At 32.0% G+C, this 21,253-nt stretch overlaps 1 protein-coding gene across 2 annotated transcripts in view; it reads right to left on the bottom strand.

Moving 5' to 3' along the window:
• Positions 1–2,806: 2,806 nt before the first annotated feature.
• LOC129957232 (cuticle collagen bli-1-like) overlaps positions 2,807–21,253 on the bottom strand; it is a 233,583-nt gene continuing 215,136 nt past the window's right edge. The window contains exons 3-8 of one of the 2 annotated variants that reach the window (XM_056069472.1): positions 20,853–20,905; positions 13,773–16,796; positions 11,914–12,108; positions 10,257–10,350; positions 7,105–7,178; positions 2,807–4,060 (exon numbers count right to left, since the gene is read on the bottom strand). In XM_056069472.1, the coding sequence (XP_055925447.1) occupies positions 4,004–4,060; positions 7,105–7,178; positions 10,257–10,350; positions 11,914–12,108; positions 13,773–16,796; positions 20,853–20,905 (3,497 nt within the window). In that variant the 3' untranslated portion in view covers positions 2,807–4,003. The remainder of the gene's footprint in view (positions 4,061–7,104; positions 7,179–10,256; positions 10,351–11,913; positions 12,109–13,772; positions 16,797–20,852; positions 20,906–21,253) is intronic. The other variant, XM_056069473.1, reaches the window with a different exon arrangement.

Below are 21,253 nucleotides of genomic sequence, written 5' to 3'. Positions count from 1 at the left end.
TCTGGCGTCGTTAAAATTCGCCATTAATATAATGAAGAAATCTGAGAAAGTGGTATTCATTTTCATCATTGATTATTTAACTAGTGATGTTAAAATAAGGAACATGAAAAATGTTAAATACATATATGAACAATGCTAACTGTACAGTTTTTGATGATTTTATAGGAAGAAATTCATAAGATCTACAGTTTTTAAGTCATTACAAATAAAGTTAATATTTTCTTAGCTGTGGGGCACCTCGTATTTATACATATGGCAACAGTAGCTCGCCTTTGCTCGTATAAGAGTGAATAATAATAATATAACATTTATAAATATAACAACTTGTGGAGCACAAATATAGAGAACTGTTCATAGTTATATTAGCATGATATATGACAAAAACAATTTAATAGATTTTATTTCATAATAATTCAGTAAATACATAGGATTCCAAACATATCACTTGAACGAAAAATAATTAGAAATTCTTATTTGGAATGCGAATATATATATATGTCTCTGTGACCAGCACAAAGAATTTATAAATAAAATAAAATTTTGATTTAGATCAAAGCTACAATAAGATACATTTCCTTTTATTAGTGAACAGCCATGCACTACAGAGTTCTTAGAAATGAAAAAAAAATCTAATAAGGTTTTTTTTTAAACAATTTTGTTATTCATTACAAGCATAAAGGATCTGAAATAAAATTTATTTGCTTATTTTGCAACTTATTTTTCACTATACAAATGATTCATTGCAAAGCAAAAATAAAATCTAATCATTTTTTTAAAAACATATATTATCCATTGTAGAGAGGAAGTATTCTTGGAAATGAAAGAATAACGCTTGCAATAAAGCTTTTTTTTTTCAAAAATCTATGAGTCATTCTAGTAATAAAAGATTCATAGATATAAAAAATAAAATGATTTTGACAACAAACAATAGATTTTTCAGAATTTATACTCATTAATGATATACAATAAATAACAGATTCATATAAATGGAAACATCAGCTTTTTTATAAGTTATTATTAGTGATAGATATCTTTGATAAGACAAATTTAAAGTATTAGCAATGGATTAGAAAATATATATTGGAAAAATGGCTGCTTTAATGGTAATTTAGGAATGTCTAATAAAGTGTTCAATTTTTTTGTATAAGCATTCAGAATATATTCTACAACTTTCATATAAGAAACAATAGTTCAAGAAAATAGAAGAAAAACAATACATTGAAAAAATATCATTATCAACTTCACTAATGAACTTTATTATAATAATGTTTGTAAACTACAAACATTAATATGAAGATATCATAGAATTATTTTGCTTTAGAAGTTAAAATACCAAATAAGAAAATCAATTGAAGAGAATATTATAATTTAAGTTTTTCATATTAATAAATCTACATGAAATTTTGAGAATCCAAGTATTTGAATAAATTCAATATCTACATAATTTACTACACAGAAAACAGATACTATGTAGCTATTTCTTTTGGTTTAATTTAATAGAATTAGGTGTAAAGAAATAAAAATTTCTCATAATTTTGTTATTAGATCATATAACCATTAATTATGTGATAAAAAAAATACATAAAGAATATGCTATTTCGAATAAATGCAAGCTTTAATGAAACTTAATTTATGAGTTATCTACTATAGATAATCGAACCTCATAAATTGATCAGTTTTTCACTTAATAGAACATATTAATCCAAAAAAGAAAGTCACTTGTGAACAGCATAGAAATCGTAGGTGTTTCATCTAATATCTAAGGTTAACAGTAAATATACGATTTCAAGTAGTTTGTGGATTTTAAGGGCTATTTTTTTACTTCTAGCTTCAAAGAATAGAAAGAAAAAAAATGTATTTACAAAATTAAAATTATAAGCAGAGCTCAGAGACATTGTGCCACATAAAGTTCAGCTAGCAGTAAAAAATTGCCGAGAGATAAAACATTTTTTCTTTGAATATCAGGAATTAGACGTCATATGTATCAAAACACAGCAAAGACTAATGAAATTCTTTTTTCCAACATCAATATTATGTAAAAACAGAAACAATGTAAAAGGAAAAATAATTTTGAAGTTTAAAAAGCATTTGAGCAGGGATGAGTTCTTTTCTTTTGCTAAAAAACATCTATGTAATGTACAATGATTCAACAAAATTATTTTCATTAAACATCGAAAATTAAATTAGAAGTATAAAAACAGAGTAAATTTTTTACACGAATAGGAAACTTATTCTTCTTTAAATGTGTTCTCCAACCTCTACATTTAACAATTAATAACCCTACAGTTATTCAAGTATAAGCTGAAGTAATAAAAATATTACACAAAAATATAAATTTAAGAATAAATAATTATTTTGGGATATTTATTAGAGTTTATATTGAATTTAATTCTATAAGATAGTATAAAATTTTTTTTAAACCTTCATTTCAACAATTCGTTGCTTTTACAAGTAAAAAATTACAATGATAAATATGTGAACGACAGATAAACATTATATTCTTAATTATTTGCTCTAATTTTAGGGAATATTTTAGCATAAAATTTATTTACATATATAGAAAATTAAAATTAAATTTAAAATAATTCTGTTCGAAAAAAATTTAATACCAATAAAATAATTATATTGGAAAAATTATTATTTGAATATTGTAACTGAAGAAAAAAAACTGAATGATATATTTGAATTAAATTAAATTAAAAATTAATTAAATTAAATTAATTAATTAATTAAATTAAACAAATATTCATATTTAGAATTGCTTTTGAAAGTCAGCATATCAAGGACAATTTTCAAAAATGCCACTTATATTTCTTTATTTTTAATTCGTTTTTCAAAAAAATTATCGACAATGAGCAAATATTTTTGCAGACCACTTTTATTTACAATTAATTTTAATAATTATTTACAATCGGCTTTCATTTACAATGAGTGAAAATATGATTTACCGTATACAATTTTCTTTAAAATTTATTCATCCGCTGAAAGAATAATCGCTATTTACAATTATTTTCTTTTTGCAATGCAATTTAAATAAAAAATATCGCTTGGTTTAAAATCAATTTCTTTTTGCATTCTTGTTTGCGTTTTATTGTAAAAAATTTATCGTTTGCTATTTTTATTCCAAATGAATTCATCTTTATAACTTTATATGCCACTTATGGCAACCAAATTTATCGTTTGGTCTCAAAATAGCGTTAGCTATATAATTTATAATGCCAAAATTAAAGCACTTAAAGCATTATATTTTATATGAAACAAGGCCCGATTTATTACAGTTATAATAAACATTTATTTTAAAAATATTTACGATTTTAAAACTATATATAAGATGTAATGTATAGCAAAATATTAATCATGCCCTTAAATTTAAAAATTAATCAAACACTAAGAATTAAAGCAAATATCCGATAAAGTACGGAATTTATTAGCAAATGAGATGAAAAAAAATCAGATTTTCTCAGACAATATATAGAGTTTTGATTTTTATTGTTTTGGACAGTTCCCAACATACTTGCAACAAGTGCAGGGTTATTAACATGAAACATACATATACAAATTTCTAAATTCTAAATAGAAATTTTGGGATTTTTTTTTTTTCTTGAGGGACAAAAATACAACATCTGAAGTTAGGAAGGGAGACAAAAAATGTTTCAAGGAGGCTTTAAAAACAGCAAATGGCATGGATTTAATAATTATATATATATTATGTGAATATATATATATTTTTATATATATATATATTTATATTTATAAAACTGAAGAGATAAATGTCTGAAACCAGTCACAGTCAGTGGTGTCACATATATCTTCCTTTCCGTTCACAGTCGTTAAAAATGAGAAAATGATCGAGAGCACAGTCTGTTCTTCTTCCTTTTCCGTGTGGCAGTTTGAATGGAAAAAAAAAGTGGTCGATGGTTTCATCATTTGCTGAAACAATTAGCACCAAACCACGGACCTCGAAGTAGCTGGAAGCTCTTAGTTAGTAGTTTGTGGATATTTCCTATGTATTTTGAATGCCTTGTGAGTCGTCGCAATGGCTTGATAAAGCTGACTGCTGCTGGGGAAGAAAAGAAAATTATTAATCACTAATAATAACCAGTGGGAGCAGTCTCCCCAAAATTTTTTTGCATAATCTCTAATAAACTTGCTATCCTAGAGAACATGGCATTGGCGTACAATAGCTATGAAATATTAATTTTGAAGTGAATTAAGCATTTTTACTGAAACTATCGTGTCATCCTTGGCGTGCTATTTGGCGATTAATCTCTGACATGCGTTAAGAGTATTCAAAAACCAAATTTGTATTTTAGGCAAGTTTTTCTCAGTCAACTGAAACAAAACTTTGACACTAAACTGCATATGTAATCGCAAAACCCCACACCACATTTGATATATTTAAGTCTTTGCATTTTTGAAGTATCGCAATTAGATGTTTCTGAAAGTACAGACTGACAGACAGATTTGGCTCAAATTGTGACAGGTGTCTACACCACGCATGTTAAATTTGTGTACCGAATTTTATTCATCCAGCTCTTTTCGTTTTGTAGTTATAGTGTTAATTTATATTCGAAAAATAAGTCAGAAAGATTTCCTCTGAATAGATTTTACTCAAAATTTGACAGAAATCTACAAATTTGGTATTTGGAAAGTTTGATTAAAATTTGCAAAAGGCCATATACCAAATTTTCTAGCTCAAAACGATTTTGAGTTATCTTTATCATAGACAGACAGATGGATGTTTTCCAAAAAAGTATTTTTTGGAGATCTAAAACATAGTGGTTCATCAAAATTTGGAATTCGAATTTTTTGACGATTAGTATACTTTCTTTATATTAAATAATACGACAAAGTAAAAATGAAAGAGTGTGTGTCTGTGTACAGGTCAGACCGTACACAGGACTTATAAGATAGAGATGAGCATCTTGAAGTGGTTTTTTTAAAAATGTAATTAGAATTTTAATTAATTAAAAATGAAGCAGAATTTTAGCGTTTTGCTGCAATAATTTTCGGAAATATTAGAGAACAAAAATAAATTTTGCACTATTTCAAAAATTAAAAAGTGACTTTTTAATTATACTTATTTAATTGCCATGCAAAATTTTTCTAAATCTCAGCAATTCTTCAAAATTATTATTATTATTTGCCTAATTTTTAACAACATTACTGCTCTGGAATTCAAATTGCTTTCACTGCTTGTTAAAGAGGTATCCTTTTGACATCATTAAAAAGATGTATCCTATAGAAGAGATATTCTTTTTGACATCAGTATAATTTACAAAATAAATAGAAAAATGAAGTTGTAATGCCGCGAAAGTTAAAAGATAAACGAACCGAATTTAATATGCACTGTGATGTAAAAGTACAAGCTTCTAATAGAACGGTTCATGTACGTAATACTGAAGACAGTTAAATTAATACGACTTTAATATTTGACAATATGACAGAATCATGGATATTAAGCTATATTTAAACGATTTAAATGAAACTCAATAAAACCAATATCAATTGCGCATCAGCTAGTCACCTTAATATATTTATAATATACTAAATTAAATATTCCTTTAAGACTGGAAAAAAATGTCGTCAAAATATATTTAAATTAATAAAACAGAAAAATTAAAAATAAATAGAAAGTAGTTGGAATTCGTTCCGTTGCCCAGAAACGGAGAACTCATAAATTTCGTCATTTTAAAATCGTCTATATGTATTCAATTACTTGTTAATTTTTTAAAAATTAATAAAAACTGAAAGAAAAATGGCGCGGAAATAAAACTGACATCATTAAAAAAGTGAATTTTGAAATTTAAGATTTTAAAATGTGACATTATTACGGAGTCTGGGTGTTCGCATCTTTTACTGAGGCAAATTATTGCTTGACTGGCAATTTTTAACCAACAGCAATCATTTTCTTCCAAAATTTCTCGTCCATACCGTTTAATGTGTAGTTTCGTCGAATAACGAGAAGATTTGAGCATACATTTTGGAATAGAACTTCATGTTCGTTGCCTGATTGGATCAAACATTTCATTCAGATCGGATATTTTGGTGCAAAAATGATATTACTAAGGAGTCTTGGGCGTCCGTATCCATTTCTGGGACAAATCATTGGTTGATCGGTAACTTTAACCTTTATCTCGATTTTCTCATCTAGACCCGTCTTTTGAGAAAGTTCATAGTACAACTGTGTAGATTTGACAACACAGCGTGGAACAGTACCTTTTACCTAATGATCGAACGAATTGAAAATTTGAATCGGATCAAATATTTTGGTGCAAAAATAATATTTTTACCGACTATTGTGCTTTCATATCATTGTCGCTAATAAATTATTGCTTGACTGGGTGTTTATCCAACAGAAGTATTCTATTTCTCGTCAGTCAATGATCTCCAATGTTGACTTCGAACATGGACGTTTTGGAAAGTTATTATTCTGAGATAGGGAGATTCAGTGAATGCCATATGTCAGCACGCCATAGTGGATAGCTATAAATGGTGCTCGAACAAATGTATTCATAGGACAAGCTGGTAAACTGCGTTTGAAAGTGCTAATGCTGGCACTAATGATTTGCTGTCTGCTTATGTTGTGGCGGATTGTGATGCGTGAGGATAGAACCTGGGACCTTGTGGTCCGCAGCCCAGTAACATGACCACAATACAAAAGCAATTGCTCATGCAGCGCAGTTGTTAACTGGCTTATAAGCTATTCACTACAATGTTGATAATTTCAACAGGTGCAGTTCTTTCTGTACATCTTGGATATGTTTCTGTTATCTGTACTTTGTGTTTTTGGGAATATTCGTAGAATAAAGCGTTGTTTCCCGTTGTTGCTGTTTTCATAATAGTCTAGTTTTTTAGATGATATTCATCGTACACTAATTGGACGATTTTCGCAAGAATACGTTCAACTTCTATTGCTTCATAACGGATTCAAATGGCCAGTTTTCTTTGCGGTAATCTTTCTTTTGAAAGCAAATTATTAATTCATATAACTTACAGAATTTTCTGAACATAGAAATGTATTAATTAAAAAATTATAATAAAATACACGTCAAAAACAAAAATGAAAAAAATTCAAAACCATAAAATCGGATTCATATTTACGTTTTCAGAACGGAAATGCTGTACCTTGTGCTGTGGACAATATATTGTAAAAGTTTCTTCGTCCATATGACACCCTGAAAGGTCAAGAAAAACACATATTGAGATAAACCCATCGCAAATTCGATATTAAATAAAACAAAAGATACAATTATAATTATATTGAAATGATAATAAATCATTTTATAATGAATACGAATATTAAAACTTAGTTTTCCATGGCATACTAAAGTGTCCGGAATGTCTCAATAACAGAGCCGCCACGAAATTTAAAACGGGCACTGAAGTAAACTAAAGACAGCTCACATTGCGGCGTCCCTTGCATCTACACCTCACACAGAGCTATGATTCATCATCAAAGTAGGAGCAAATCAACTCCACACCATTATTGTACAATAAACTGTTTACTTATATGACAAATTCTCGTCCCCATATTTCAGGTGAAAATAGTGGATTATTATATCATTTTGGGACATATATTTAGTTAATTCTGCGAAATACGAATGAACAAAAGCAGTTTGCATTGCTTAGAATTAACAAAGAAAGAATATTGTTTTACAAATGTGAAAAAGTCAAATTAAAAAGAAATAATTTACAATAAATTTCAGGTTAATTTAAATGAATAGAAACTTTATCTTAATTTAGCCCATCGTAACTTCATTCTAAAAATATTCTCTTATTACGTGATATAATTCCACTTTCGGTTTAATTAATCTCTTTGTAAAAATAAGGCGCCATCAGTACTACGTATCAAATGAAAGTGATACTTCATTTGATACGTTGCCCTTGTCAAAGGTTATTCCATCGGCACGTGACCGGAAATCCTATGCTATATAAGACTAGTCATCATTTGTTTCGGCCTTTTTTGCCTTCTGCTTTTGCGCCGCGCTGCGCCTTCTTGTGAATAATCATGTTTGCATCCTGAGAGTGAATAAAACGAAATTAAAACTACAAAGTCTTATCTATGTCTTCAAACCTGCATTATGCTTGATATATATATTTGATATATAAAACCAGCACGAGTAGCCTCCCAGAGATGTTTTTGAATACTTTCTAATAAAAGTTTTATTCTTTTCACCCCTCACTAAAAATTATGAACTTTGGACAAAACTGTGAACGCCATGAGTGCTCAGACTTTTATTTTCAAAGTCGCGCATAAGTGCAATTTGTGCTTATTAAAAATCGTATAATCGTGAAGAAAATCGAGTATGTAATTTTGACAAATTTTTGTTTTATCCATTAAAACTGAAAATAAACACAGGACAACAAATAATATCGGATATCAAATTTCTTTTTATCTCAATCGTTGTGTTTTATCGTTTGTTTGTCTGTTGGTCTATACATGCCAAAGTATAGACCAACAGGAGATGTATCGATAGCAAGTTCAAGGCTAGCTGAATTACCTGGATTTTTCTTTCCTCTGTTAGTATCGTTCTAATAATAAGGTAATTTTTATTCGAGGTAATTACTCTCAAAGTTAACCGTTACACTTTCTCTTCTTTCTAGTTATTCCAAGCTAAGATTTGTACCCTTTTCACCACCTGTGGGACAACCTATTCTTGCTTTTTCTCATTAGGGATAAATATATTAATCGCATATAAAATGATATAACTAAAAAAAGAAGTCCGTAGCTATATGTGATTTGATTGGATCATTATTTCAGTAGGAGAATGAATCCAAAATGCACATTGTATCAATTAAAACATTAAAACGGTTTGAATTTTGCTTCCAGTTTATTCGTTGAGAAGTTAAATTGGTTTTTACATTTGCATAACAAACGTGCTGATGCTTTTTTTTTATATCTTAAAGCGTTATTTTTTCAAAAACTAAATTCTGCTACAAAATTAGTACAGAAAATATCATAAATTAAAATCAAATGCATATTTTTTTCACGTTTGATATAGTAATTTCTAAATATGCTTTGCAGTTCCTGAACTGGTGAATCAGCAATCTGTGTATTTAGAAATATTCTATAGTTATTTTAATACTTCATAACAGGAAAAAAAAAATTAAAATTTTATGTTATTTATTTAAATTATAATATTCAAAGATTGAATAAAAATACAGCTTATTTTTTAGTTCAGAAAGTTGGAAATTATTTCTTAAGCTATCTGCAAGATTTTGAATAAATCAATTGATAAACTTCTAAACCAAAGGTTTTTGCTTTATACTTCTTTTTTTTAGCTCCTTCCACCCCCACCCCACCCCCAAATCCAATTTTTCAAAAACTTTTGGGATTGAAGTTGTATATTTTGGTTTTATAGATGACATTTTCCCCAATGTATCTAGGAAAAAAATTCAAAAATTACAGCTATTTCGAAGTGTTTTTCAAAAAATTCATCCCGAATGTAATCCTGAATCATAAAGTTGAATTCTAGCAATCGTATAATAATTCTATATTCCAAGATTTTCGAATACAGTTTTAAAAGAAAGCAATCTGCTTATCATATAACCTAACTTTAAATTCTAGCAATCGATATTCTGTGCACTAAAATTTCGAAAGAACAAAAATTTCTTTCAATATTAATAATAATAATAATAAAAAAATCAATATTCTGTTAGCATTAGCGGATATAAAAAGCTACGAGCGAGCGAACGCACAGCATTATCAATGTGATGCGCTCACTTGTAGCTTCCTACAAAAGAAACATGGATTATAGCAATAAAACATAAGGCAATGATGGTTATTTTCGAATAAACTGTAAAAGGAAAGGCAATGATGATTATTTTCGAATAAACTGTAAAAGGAAAGGCAATGATGATTATTTTCGAATAAACTGTAAAAGGAAAGGCAAAGATGATTATTTTCGAATAAACTGTAAAAGGAAAGGCAATGATGGTTATTTTCGAATAAACTGTAAAAGGAAAGGCAAAGATGATTATTTTCGAATAAACTGTAAAAGAAAAGGCAATGATGGTTATTTTCGAATAAACTGTAAAAGGAAAGGCAAAGATGATTATTTTCGAATAAACTGTAAAAGGAAAGGCAATGATGGTTATTTTCGAATAAACTGTAAAAGGAAAGGCAAAGATGATTATTTTCGAATAAACTGTAAAAGAAAAGGCAATGATGGTTATTTTCGAATAAACTGTAAAAGGAAAGGCAAAGATGATTATTTTCGAATAAACTGTAAAAGGAAAGGCAATTTACTTACAATTATCCCGAGCACATAAATAGTGGTATAGCTCTGGACAATTTTCTCTAGCACAACTTAAAGAAGCTCCTGGAAATTTACACCGCGAACACAGCTGAGGAGAGAAGAGAAAACAAGGGTTAGCGCACATGATTCAACATCACTACAGTGAACAATAAGATTATGAATTATTATTAATGATGTCCTGGAAAAAAACAATTATTATTTCAGTGTGATATGTTTAATAAAATAAAATTTCAATATGATACAGTTCAAAACGAAAAATATCACACTGAAATACATAATTCAAGTAAATGACCTTTGGCATCAGTTTAGCATGTTTATTGGATCTACCAGTCATCTTTGGCGAATTATTTGGCGATTAATCCCTGGCATGTGGACAATAGTATGATAAAATCGAATTTGTGCTCTAGATGCATTTTTTTCCAAACAATTGAAACTATAATTTGACTCAAAACTATATTGTAGTCACAAAATCATTTACCAAATTTGATATAATTAAGTGATTGCGCCTTTAAGAATTGATTTACATCCGTTATTGGATTTTATGTTATTAGAAAAATTAATTTTGAAAAAAAAATTGATTACATTATGACAGATACTTTGCTTTTTATAAAAGAAAAACTAGATACCACGATGAATGTAAACTATATAATTGGTTTATTTGTCACCTTAAAACATTTGAGAGAGGTGAATTATAATTTGTTTACTGTTTTCAAAGTCATCTTCCCTAAGCCTCTTAATCATAAGTAATATAATAAATCTATTTTTGAGCCACCAGTAATATAGTAATAACAATGAATTCGAATTAAAAACTTTTCAAATTATTGACGAGCAAGAATTTTTAAACAGCAATGAAGAATTTTTTTTAAAGATTTAAGAATTCTTTAAACGACAATGAAAAAAAACTTTGTGTTGTTTGAAAATCTGATTTTGAGAGCAAATTTAATTACATCATTACAGACAATTACTTTTAATAACAAAAAATCTGATACAAGAACGCGTGTCCTATAAACTCAGAATAAATGGTCCATATGAAATCTGAAAGCATGCGAAAAAGTGAGATATACCTTAACTATTGCTCTCAAAATCACCTCCATTAAATTTTTTAACTAAAAGTAATAAAATAAATCCACTTTTTGGCCATCAATAATAAATATCGATTAGTTCTAATTAAAAACTTTCATGATATTTAAGAGTTTCTAAATGACACCGAAGGTTCTTATGTTATCTGAAAATTTGTTTTAAGAATATATTTAACAACAATATATCTAAAATTCCGCTTTTAATTAGAAAAAATACGATATAAGAACGCGTGTACGCATACTCTGCATAAAAGGTCCATATAAAACCTGATGTAAGTAACCTGATGTAGCAAACCATAATGTAATTCTCTTCAAATAAAACTCATTTCTTTCTGGTGAACACCATTTTATTGTCGGACACATTTTTTTGTGCCTCTTCAGGTAGACTGTTACAGATTAGGACACCTCTCACAACTGGATGCCACGTCTAGGTCACAGAATCGTTCTTACACATTTTACGTTCAGATACAAAAAAGAATTAACAGAAACTTTGTACTCGACAGATACGCCATCTATCGCCGTGAAGCTGTAACACTAATGATAAGTAACAAATTAAAAGAGATGAGAAATACCTTATCTACAGCTTTCAGAACCGTCTCCTCTAAGCCTCTTAACCTGTGCCCGAAGAGGTAGACCGACTTGGACCAAGCGGCACACTCTTCGTGGACCCAGAACTCTTTATTGTCCGTCGTCCCGTCCATCGGGTACTGGTTGGACATCGGCAGATCCGGCAAGTGGTTGGACATCTCCTCCAGAGGCTTCTGGCCCTGTAGATAAAGTTGAGAAACAAGACACATTATTTATCGAAATTGAAAAGCAAACCATCTGAAGATAATCTTTAGGAGTGCTTTACCACTAATTTGTAGTTTAAGGTACAATCATTGACGGGGCATATGGTATAATTATTAAAAAAAAAAAAAACATTTTAGCTTTATTATATTCAAATTTTTACATTCGATATTGCATGTTAAATCTTCAGTTGCTACCTCGAGAAAAATCCGAAAGTAATGCTTGGCTTTTCCTCGAGGAGGTCATCGACTGGCCTAAATCAATGAAATTGGTTAGTTCAATCACAAAAAGTTATGTTGATTCATTCGGTTGTCAAATGAATAGAATCTGTATTAGTCTTAGATGAAGAGTGGGAAAATGTTTGCTTATAATGTAATAATTTCAAGCCTTTTTTACTAATTATAAGAATAAGTAATGATCATATCGTAAAAGCATCGTAATTTCTTCAGCATTTCTTTTCTTGACACAAGTAACATAAAATATAATTCTTTGCGTCTTTTAAAGTACTTTTACAATCAGAAGTATGTGTCTATCCTTTAAGAGTTAGAAATTAATAATTTGATTGAAATTAGAAACAGCACTTTGGATATTTAAAACTAGCTGCAATGGCAATCAAATTGTTCGCCTATATTACTCCCTTTAAATTCTGTAATAGAATGTTGTTGTTTTCTTTAAAAAAATTACATTGTTATTTCATACGAACTAAAAAACATGAATTAATTAAAATTAAAAAGAGTATATATTGTGAAATAAATGCGAAAGTGAAAATTCTATTACGGAGTTAATGAGTGGTAAAATCGCGCGATTGGATGCAGTATTGCTAAAATTAAGAGATATTAACTAATACCTATTTAATTATATCAATTTCATTTCCGTAATTTTTTGAATCTTGAGATGATACAAAGACAATTTTTGTCAAATAATTGTTTTGGAAGATATTAACGTCACTTTCCATAGGCAAGTCGGCGATTACCCACTTGGTGACGGTTAAGCCTATTTTTAAGCTCGATTAAACTTTCTGTTTGAAACTTATTTCTTGGCTTCTTTCTTCAAACTAAATAGACTATTTTGTTGACACAACGAATCCTTTCCAAAATATTTAATAATATTTTGCAGCTCCATCAATTAACTAAGCGAAGTGCTGTATTTAATGCAGCTGTAAATATATTCAATGAAGCAGTCTAAAATTAGTACGATATTTTGTTTACATTTAACTGTTGCCACTCAGCAATAAGTAATAAGGGTGATTTCTGTGCCATGTACGTTAGTGTTTTATATATATAGATTACATCAAATAATAATATAATATAATTATTTATTCCAAATGTAGAAGCTGTAGTATTACTTTGTTCTATGTTCATATTCTTACAAATGAGCATAAAGAATACGCCATTTTTTTGGAAATATAGCTTCTAACATGGGAGAAAAATAGTCCAGGCCAGAGAATCAACCTGCACTATGAGCAATTGCTTCACTATCACAGTTTATGGACGAACGCCGAGATATAAGATTCTATGCAAAAATGACTTGCCAGTAAACCATACTAGATATTCCTTTAAAATTTACTTAAAACGTCTTGCCTCTTGCTAATTCTACAGAATATCACAGATAAATAAAAACAACAAAGGGCATGAAATCTTACATTGGCCTGTTTGGCTTTTCTGAGGAGTGCCGCCCGGTACATCTGTTCCATGACGTCCTCTTTCCTCTTTGCAGACCTCCTCATGCCCTCCGAAAAGGAAGAGGGTGGTTCGGTAATGTCCGCGCTGCTGTCCTCTTGCTCCATGTCCTCGCCGGGTTCACTGGACTCGTTACCGTAGGTGGGAGCGGGGGAAGGAGGGGCCGAGTAGTTGGACGGCTTCTGGTCGCCATTCAGATAGTACGGGCCGAACAGGTCGCCCAGCCCTCGGTAGTGGCTGTTCTTGCAGCACAGGGAACACAGCCAGCTGCGGTCCTTCGTTATGGAATCATAGATGTGTGGCAGGTTGGTGCCCATGCTCTGGCGAATGACACCTCCAAACTGGTACTGTTGCTGCGGTGGCTGCTGAGGCCAGAACTTGTTCTCGTCCTTTGGAGGGGCATTCACGATGGACACAACGAGAGGTTTGTTCCTTACGCCCACGATGTGGACATAGGGACCATTTATGACGCGTTTTTTGATGATGGGGGGAGGTGGCCCTTCGGGCCCGAAGAATACCTCCTTCTTGCGACGGCGCCTCGGTTGGCGTTCTTCGCCGGGTGGTTTGGGCTTGTTCTTGCTGCCGAATGGCCTGCCCCTCTTTTTCTTGATGGGCTGCGGCATCATCTGGCCTAAAACTGGGTCATAATACTGCGGGGGAGGTTGCTGTTGCATGGAATTGTTATTACTGTTCATCTGACCACTGTCCTGAAGCTTCACCGTACTGCCGTCTTTATTGACAGTGAACAAGAGAGGCCCTCGGGCTCTGTCATCAGGAACATCACTTTGATAGTTTGGCGGGGGAGCTTGTGACTGTGCGAGGTTGTTGTTCATAGACGAATTGTCCATCGATTCCATCACGTTAGGCTTGATAACGGACATGTTGTCTTTGGCTGAATTGTAATCGGTGTTCATTCCAGTTGGGGGAGGTCCCATGTGGTATCCATGGGAAGCCCATGGCATATCTTTATCATTGTTGGCATTCACCATGTCTCCCATTCCGTTTGAGGGATGGTTTCTCATGGACATCATGGCATCAGTAGAATACATGTCCATTGGAATTTCTCCATTGTTGGTTGGGTAAGAGTTCATTGCAGCGCCTCCTCTTCTGCGACTGCCTCGACGACCTCGTGTTCCCCCTCTGGATATTCTAGGGGGTCGATGTACAACTTCTGAATTATACATATCCCACTCGGAAACTATTCCTTCCTGTTCAAACATTTTCTTTTTTCTGCCTCTTTTAGATGGCTTTGGCATTGAAAGACAGTCGTCTGGATAAGGTTTACTCTGTTGCATTCCCATGAAACCATCTTCAAGAGGTCCCATCTTGTTCCACCTGTTGCTTGGGCTGTAATACCTTGGAGGCCTTGGTGCATAATCCGTTGGGTACATGTCTTCACAAGGATCAGGCTTTCCATTGGTGATCTCAAACTCTGGTAAGGTGGAATTCCGTCTTTCTTCTGCCATCATCATTTGTTTGCGAGGCATGTCTATGGAATTGTCCATGAGAGGATCACATTGTAGATCGTGTCCAAACACTCGCCTCCTGCCACGAGGGGATTTGGGAGATTTTCTTCTCAAATCCATTGTGCCGTCAGGCTCTGGTAACGGAGGAACTCCTCCTCCTAGATGTTGCAAGAAATCTTGTGTATCCTTATTCTCGGAATCACTAGACACGGGTCCACCAAGATCATCTCTAAGTCCAGCTGCTTCTGGTTGATGTGTCCCATTGGTCATCCTTACATCAGCTACACCGAAATTCTCAAAATCGGATCGTCTTGGAGGTGGGCCTTGTGGTTGAGGCGGTGGTTGCGCTTCTGGGGGTCCTGCAGCCACGATAGGATTCACAACATGTGGGTTCACTTCTCCATTGACGTGTCCCACGTGATTAGATGAATCGGCACTGGCTGTTGTTGTTCGAGAGTCACTGCGAGGCGAATTACTAGAAGTCGAATCAGGGGCCGAGGAGAATGTGGAACTTGTAGGGGTGGACATTGCTGTCCGGGGAGGGGTGCACAGACGATTCTGGTCGAGATTATAGTAGGTTGGATAGGGAGATCCTGGATCACTTCCTCCAGCCAGCTGCTCGACAGAAAAGTATGATGCTGGGCGGTTGGGGGCACTAGCAGCTGCTGCAGCCGCAGCGGCGGCAGCTGCAGACCCAGCCGCTTGGTTGGCTGCCATCTCGTAATTCGCTCTGGTAATAGGCGACTCCACAGTCTCTGAATCCAACATGACCATCTTCTGTAGGGACTGGAGAGGGTCATTGTTAGGGGGACCACCCTGGACGACACCTGCTGGTGGAGTATTGCACATAGGTTGTCGAGGAGTGGTTGATCCCGAAGGAGGAGATGGTGTAGTCGTCTTATGGGGTGTCATTGATGGAGTGGGAGGATGATGCTGAGGTGAAGGGGCGTTAGGAGGAGGGCTGAAAGGTGGTGATCGGGAAGAATGGGGAGGCAAGGGCGAAGGAGTTGTTCTTGGAGAATGGAGGACGCCTCCACCTGGGCTGGGCATCTGTGACTGTGACCACGAATGAGGCGAGGAGACAATAGGAATTTGACGATAATGGGGAGGTGGTCCCGGTGCTGCACCTCCCATTCCAGAATGTGGAGGCGAGTGCATGGTAGGAGGTGGAGGCATCATAGGACGCGGTGAGGGTTGACTGTACTGCATGATGTCATTGCTGCTGTTACTATTATTATTTTCTCCACCCCATGCGGCCTTCATTTGTTGCATTGCTCTAGCGCTACTACTACTGTACATGGAAGGAGGGCGTCCCCCGTACAGATCAGGGCTGAGCGAAGCGTAGTGGGATGCTGGGGCGGAGCCATAAGGCCCCAGCTGATGGGTGCTGCCATAACCGAGACTGCCATGCATTTGGTGAGCCCCATACTGGTGAGCGTGGGCTGGGGGAGAAACAGGATGTGGTCTGTAGGGGGAGGGAGGTTGGTAAGAAGGGTAACTGTTAGTCTGACAATGAGATGCCTGGAAAGAGAAAACAAACAGTAAAAAACTGTTGATGAAAATATGAAAAATATTAATACACATATATTTCACTGAAAATAAGTTTTAATAGTTTCTAGTTTTTAATTATAATTTTCTTAATGTCCTAAAAAGGGGAATTTTTATTTTAATTATTTTTTAATTTTTAATTTCCATTTCATTATTATACATATTATAGAACCTTGAAAGAATTCTTCTCAAATTGACTACCAGATGACTCCTAATCAAAATTTGATTGACTAATCGATTAAATGATAATCGAATTTCGAAAGCATTAAAAATGTATTGCCATCGAAATCGCAGAGCAGCAGAAAATTGCAAAATTCTAGCACATCAAGAAGTGAATGAAAAAAATCGATTTTGAAATTCTATCCAAAAATCGATTTTGAAATTCTATCCAAAAATCGATTTTGAAATTCTATCCAAAAATCGATTTTGAAATTCTATCCTTATGTACTAGAAACATTTTAAGTTAAATAAATGTTCATAAAACAATGGGTAGCGTATATCGACATCAAATGTTATTGGAATATATTTTGTGTGAATGTTAATACTTGATTTTCCTTCCTTCATACAAAATATCAGACATTTTGTCATCTTAAAAAAATGCACAGGCATTTGCAAATATAGCAAAATATCACTATAAAAATGAAAACATTAAAACTGCAAAGCATTACAAACTTTCTAAATGGCGGTTATTTCTATATTTTTAAGATAATCCTTTTGTCCTTTAAAAACAAATGCAAAAAGTCACTGTAAAGATAATAATCAAGACATTTACTTTGAGAGAAACGGAAAAAGAGCACTAAATACCGAGGATACATATTAAAGGAAAAGGAAATATAACTCTATATGCCGAAGATTCAATACCACGAATGATATTTGTATGAAAACATCATAATAACTAATATTCCATTTTCTTAATATTTTGGTTCAGTTAGTTACACTGAAAGCAACAACACAAATGAATTTTAAAGACTCAAAAGTATGATAACCGAATTTATTCAATTCATAATAATTAAATTCAAGCACAGCTATCATATAAATTAAAAAGCTTTCTAAGTAATTTATAATAACTTTCTAAGTAATTGATATTTGATTTTCCTTCTTTTATACATAAGATCAGACATTTTGTCGATTCTGAAAACACAAGTGAAATTTGATGCAAAACAAAATTTTTATATTGAAAAGTATCGAGTAAGTTCCATTTTCCCATACGCTGAATACCAATTACTCTTAAATATTGAATGGAGCCGATTAATGATCAAGTGCTGTACACTATAAGCACGATGGTAACTTAATTTTGGATACAACTCAGCATCTTTCAGGATATAAATTGTGACGGCTAAGCTCACGTAATACAATAGCATATAAGCACAATTATATTTATCATTTAGCATGATAAATATGAATGCCATTTATTATCTTACATTGCGTTATGACATTACGTAAATTCCGGTAATACCATCCTGAATAAGAATGATAAATATGAATGCCATTTAGTGTTATCTTACATTGCGTTATGACATTACGTAAATTCCGGTAATACCATCCTGAATAAGAATGATAAATATGAATGCCATTTAGCGTTATGATATTACGTAAATTCTGGTAATACCATCTTGAATAAGAATGATAAATATGAATGCCATTTAGCGTTATCTTACATTGCGTTATGATATTACGTAAATTCCGGTAATACCATCCTGAATAAGAATGATAAATATGAATGCCATTTAGTGTTATCTTACATTGTGTTATGACATTACGTAAATTCCGGTAATACCATCCTGAATAAGAATGATAAATATGAATGCCATTTAGTGTTATCTTACATTGCGTTATGACATTACGTAAATTCCGGTAATACCATCCTGAATAAGAATGATAAATATGAATGCCATTTAGCGTTATCTTACATTGCGTTATGATATTACGTAAATTCCGGTAATACCATCCTGAATAAGAATGATAAATATGAATGCCATTTAGTGTTATCTTACATTGTGTTATGACATTACCTAAATTCCGGTAATACCATCCTGAATAAGAATGATAAATATGAATGCCATTTAGCGTTATCTTACATTGCGTTATGATATTACGTAAATTCCGGTAATACCATCCTGAATAAGAATGATAGATATGAATGCCATTTAGTGTTATCTTACATTGTGTTATGACATTACCTAAATTCCGGTAATACCATCCTGAATAAGAATGATAAATATGAATGCCATTTAGCGTTATCTTACATTGCGTTATGATATTACGTAAATTCTGGTAATACCATCCTGAATAAGAATGATAGATATGAATGCCATTTAGTGTTATCTTACATTGTGTTATGACATTACCTAAATTCCGGTAATGCCATCCTGAATAAGAATGATAAATATGAATGCCATTTAGCGTTATCTTACATTGCGTTATGATATTACGTAAATTCTGGTAATACCATCCTGAATAAGAATGATAGATATGAATGTCATTTAGTGTTATCTTACATTGTCTTATGACATTACCTAAATTCCGGTAATACCATCCTGAATAAGAATGATAAATATGAATGCCATTTAGCGTTATCTTACATTGCGTTATGATATTACGTAAATTCTGGTAATACCATCCTGAATAAGAATGATAGATATGAATGCCATTTAGTGTTATCTTACATTGTGTTATGACATTACCTAAATTCCGGTAATGCCATCCTGAATAAGAATGATAAATATGAATGCCATTTAGCGTTATCTTACAGTGCGTTATGATATTACGTAAATTCTGGTAATACCATCCTGAATAAGAATGATAGATATGAATGCCATTTAGTGTTATCTTACATTGTGTTATGACATTACCTAAATTCCGGTAATACCATCCTGAATAAGAATGATAAATATGAATGCCATTTAGCGTTATCTTACATTGCGTTATGATATTACGTAAATTCTGGTAATACCATCCTGAATAAGAATGATAGATATGAATGCCATTTAGTGTTATCCTACATTGTGTTATGACATTACCGAAATTCCGGTAATACCATCCTGAATAAGAATGATAAATATGAATGCCATTTAGCGTTATCTTACATTGCGTTATGATATTACGTAAATTCTGGTAATACCATCCTGAATAAGAATGATAGATATGAATGCCATTTAGTGTTATCTTACATTGTGTTATGACATTACCTAAATTCCGGTAATGCCATCCTGAATAAGAATGACGTCACATGAATCGACAATATGACAGACGATATCTAACTGCCTGAACTTATTGAACTGTCTTAAACGGAACGTGACGTCACATCATTTTTCAACTCTAATTTACAGAATAGTCAAATGGCCGCTTATAATAATATCATGCGCAATAAATGTCTTATAGGCTCAGCCGAATAAATGTCGATGACCATCACAAAATATAATAAATTAATATTCTAAAATGGATAAGTTAGTCGAATATATCACTCATAGGCTCAACTTTAATTCACAATGAACTAAAGTTGAAGTTGGGTTAATTGTTTATTTTGTTTGTTTGCAAAGATCTGGTGAGGGGGGAATATTGAACAGATTAATTCACTGCCTTATAAAGCATTATAAAGCTCTAAATCTTTTCCCACTAGATTTAATTTACTATTTTCAGTCTTCTAGCCACAAATTGTTCTATAATACCAATATTTCAGGATGTTTAAGAAAACTAAAAATCCAAGTTCTATTTATCACGTTAGAAATATATTAAAATAAATAATTCAAAAAATAGAATGTAGTTTAAATGTGAAATGCACAATTTAAAATATATGTCCCACAGTTCATTACTCGAAATAAACTAGACAACCAATTAATCAAAACAATATTGAAAAGAATTAAAAGTTAAAATATGTTGCCACGAATGTAATTTTTAAAAAAATGACGTGGCTGACAAGTATAAAGCAGATCATTATTGCATCAAAATTATTATTTTAGAAAATCAAGAAATAAGGACAAATTTCATCCTTTGTTCAATATTTTAATCATTGCAGAAATATTTTCTTACCATTTGATTTTCATACGGACGTTCAGAATAATTCATAGCAGAGCCCATGGTACCTAAAAATAGAAAAATATAAACGTAAATATGAAGTTGAATAAAATTAATTAATATATTTAAAATTATATAATGAAATGAATTAATAAGTTATGAAATGACATATATAATTTAAAAAACATTACTTTTTATTTAAGAAAGGCTAACCCATAATAAATAATAAGATAATATTTATTGGAAACAATAAAATTACAAAAAATATCCTTGAATATTAATTATAAAAAATTGTAATAATAAAAATACTAACAACACAAAGTAAGAATACATACAAAAATTTAGTACATTCTATTATTCCTAATGAGTCAACATTTATAAGAAAAAGAAACAAAGGTCAGAAAATTCTCGATAGA

Source organism: Argiope bruennichi, chromosome 11 (assembly GCF_947563725.1).
Source record: "Argiope bruennichi chromosome 11, qqArgBrue1.1, whole genome shotgun sequence".
Lineage (NCBI taxonomy): Eukaryota > Metazoa > Arthropoda > Arachnida > Araneae > Araneidae > Argiope > Argiope bruennichi.
Note: the sequence above shows the minus strand (reverse complement) of the source record. Positions and strands in the feature narration are given on the sequence as shown.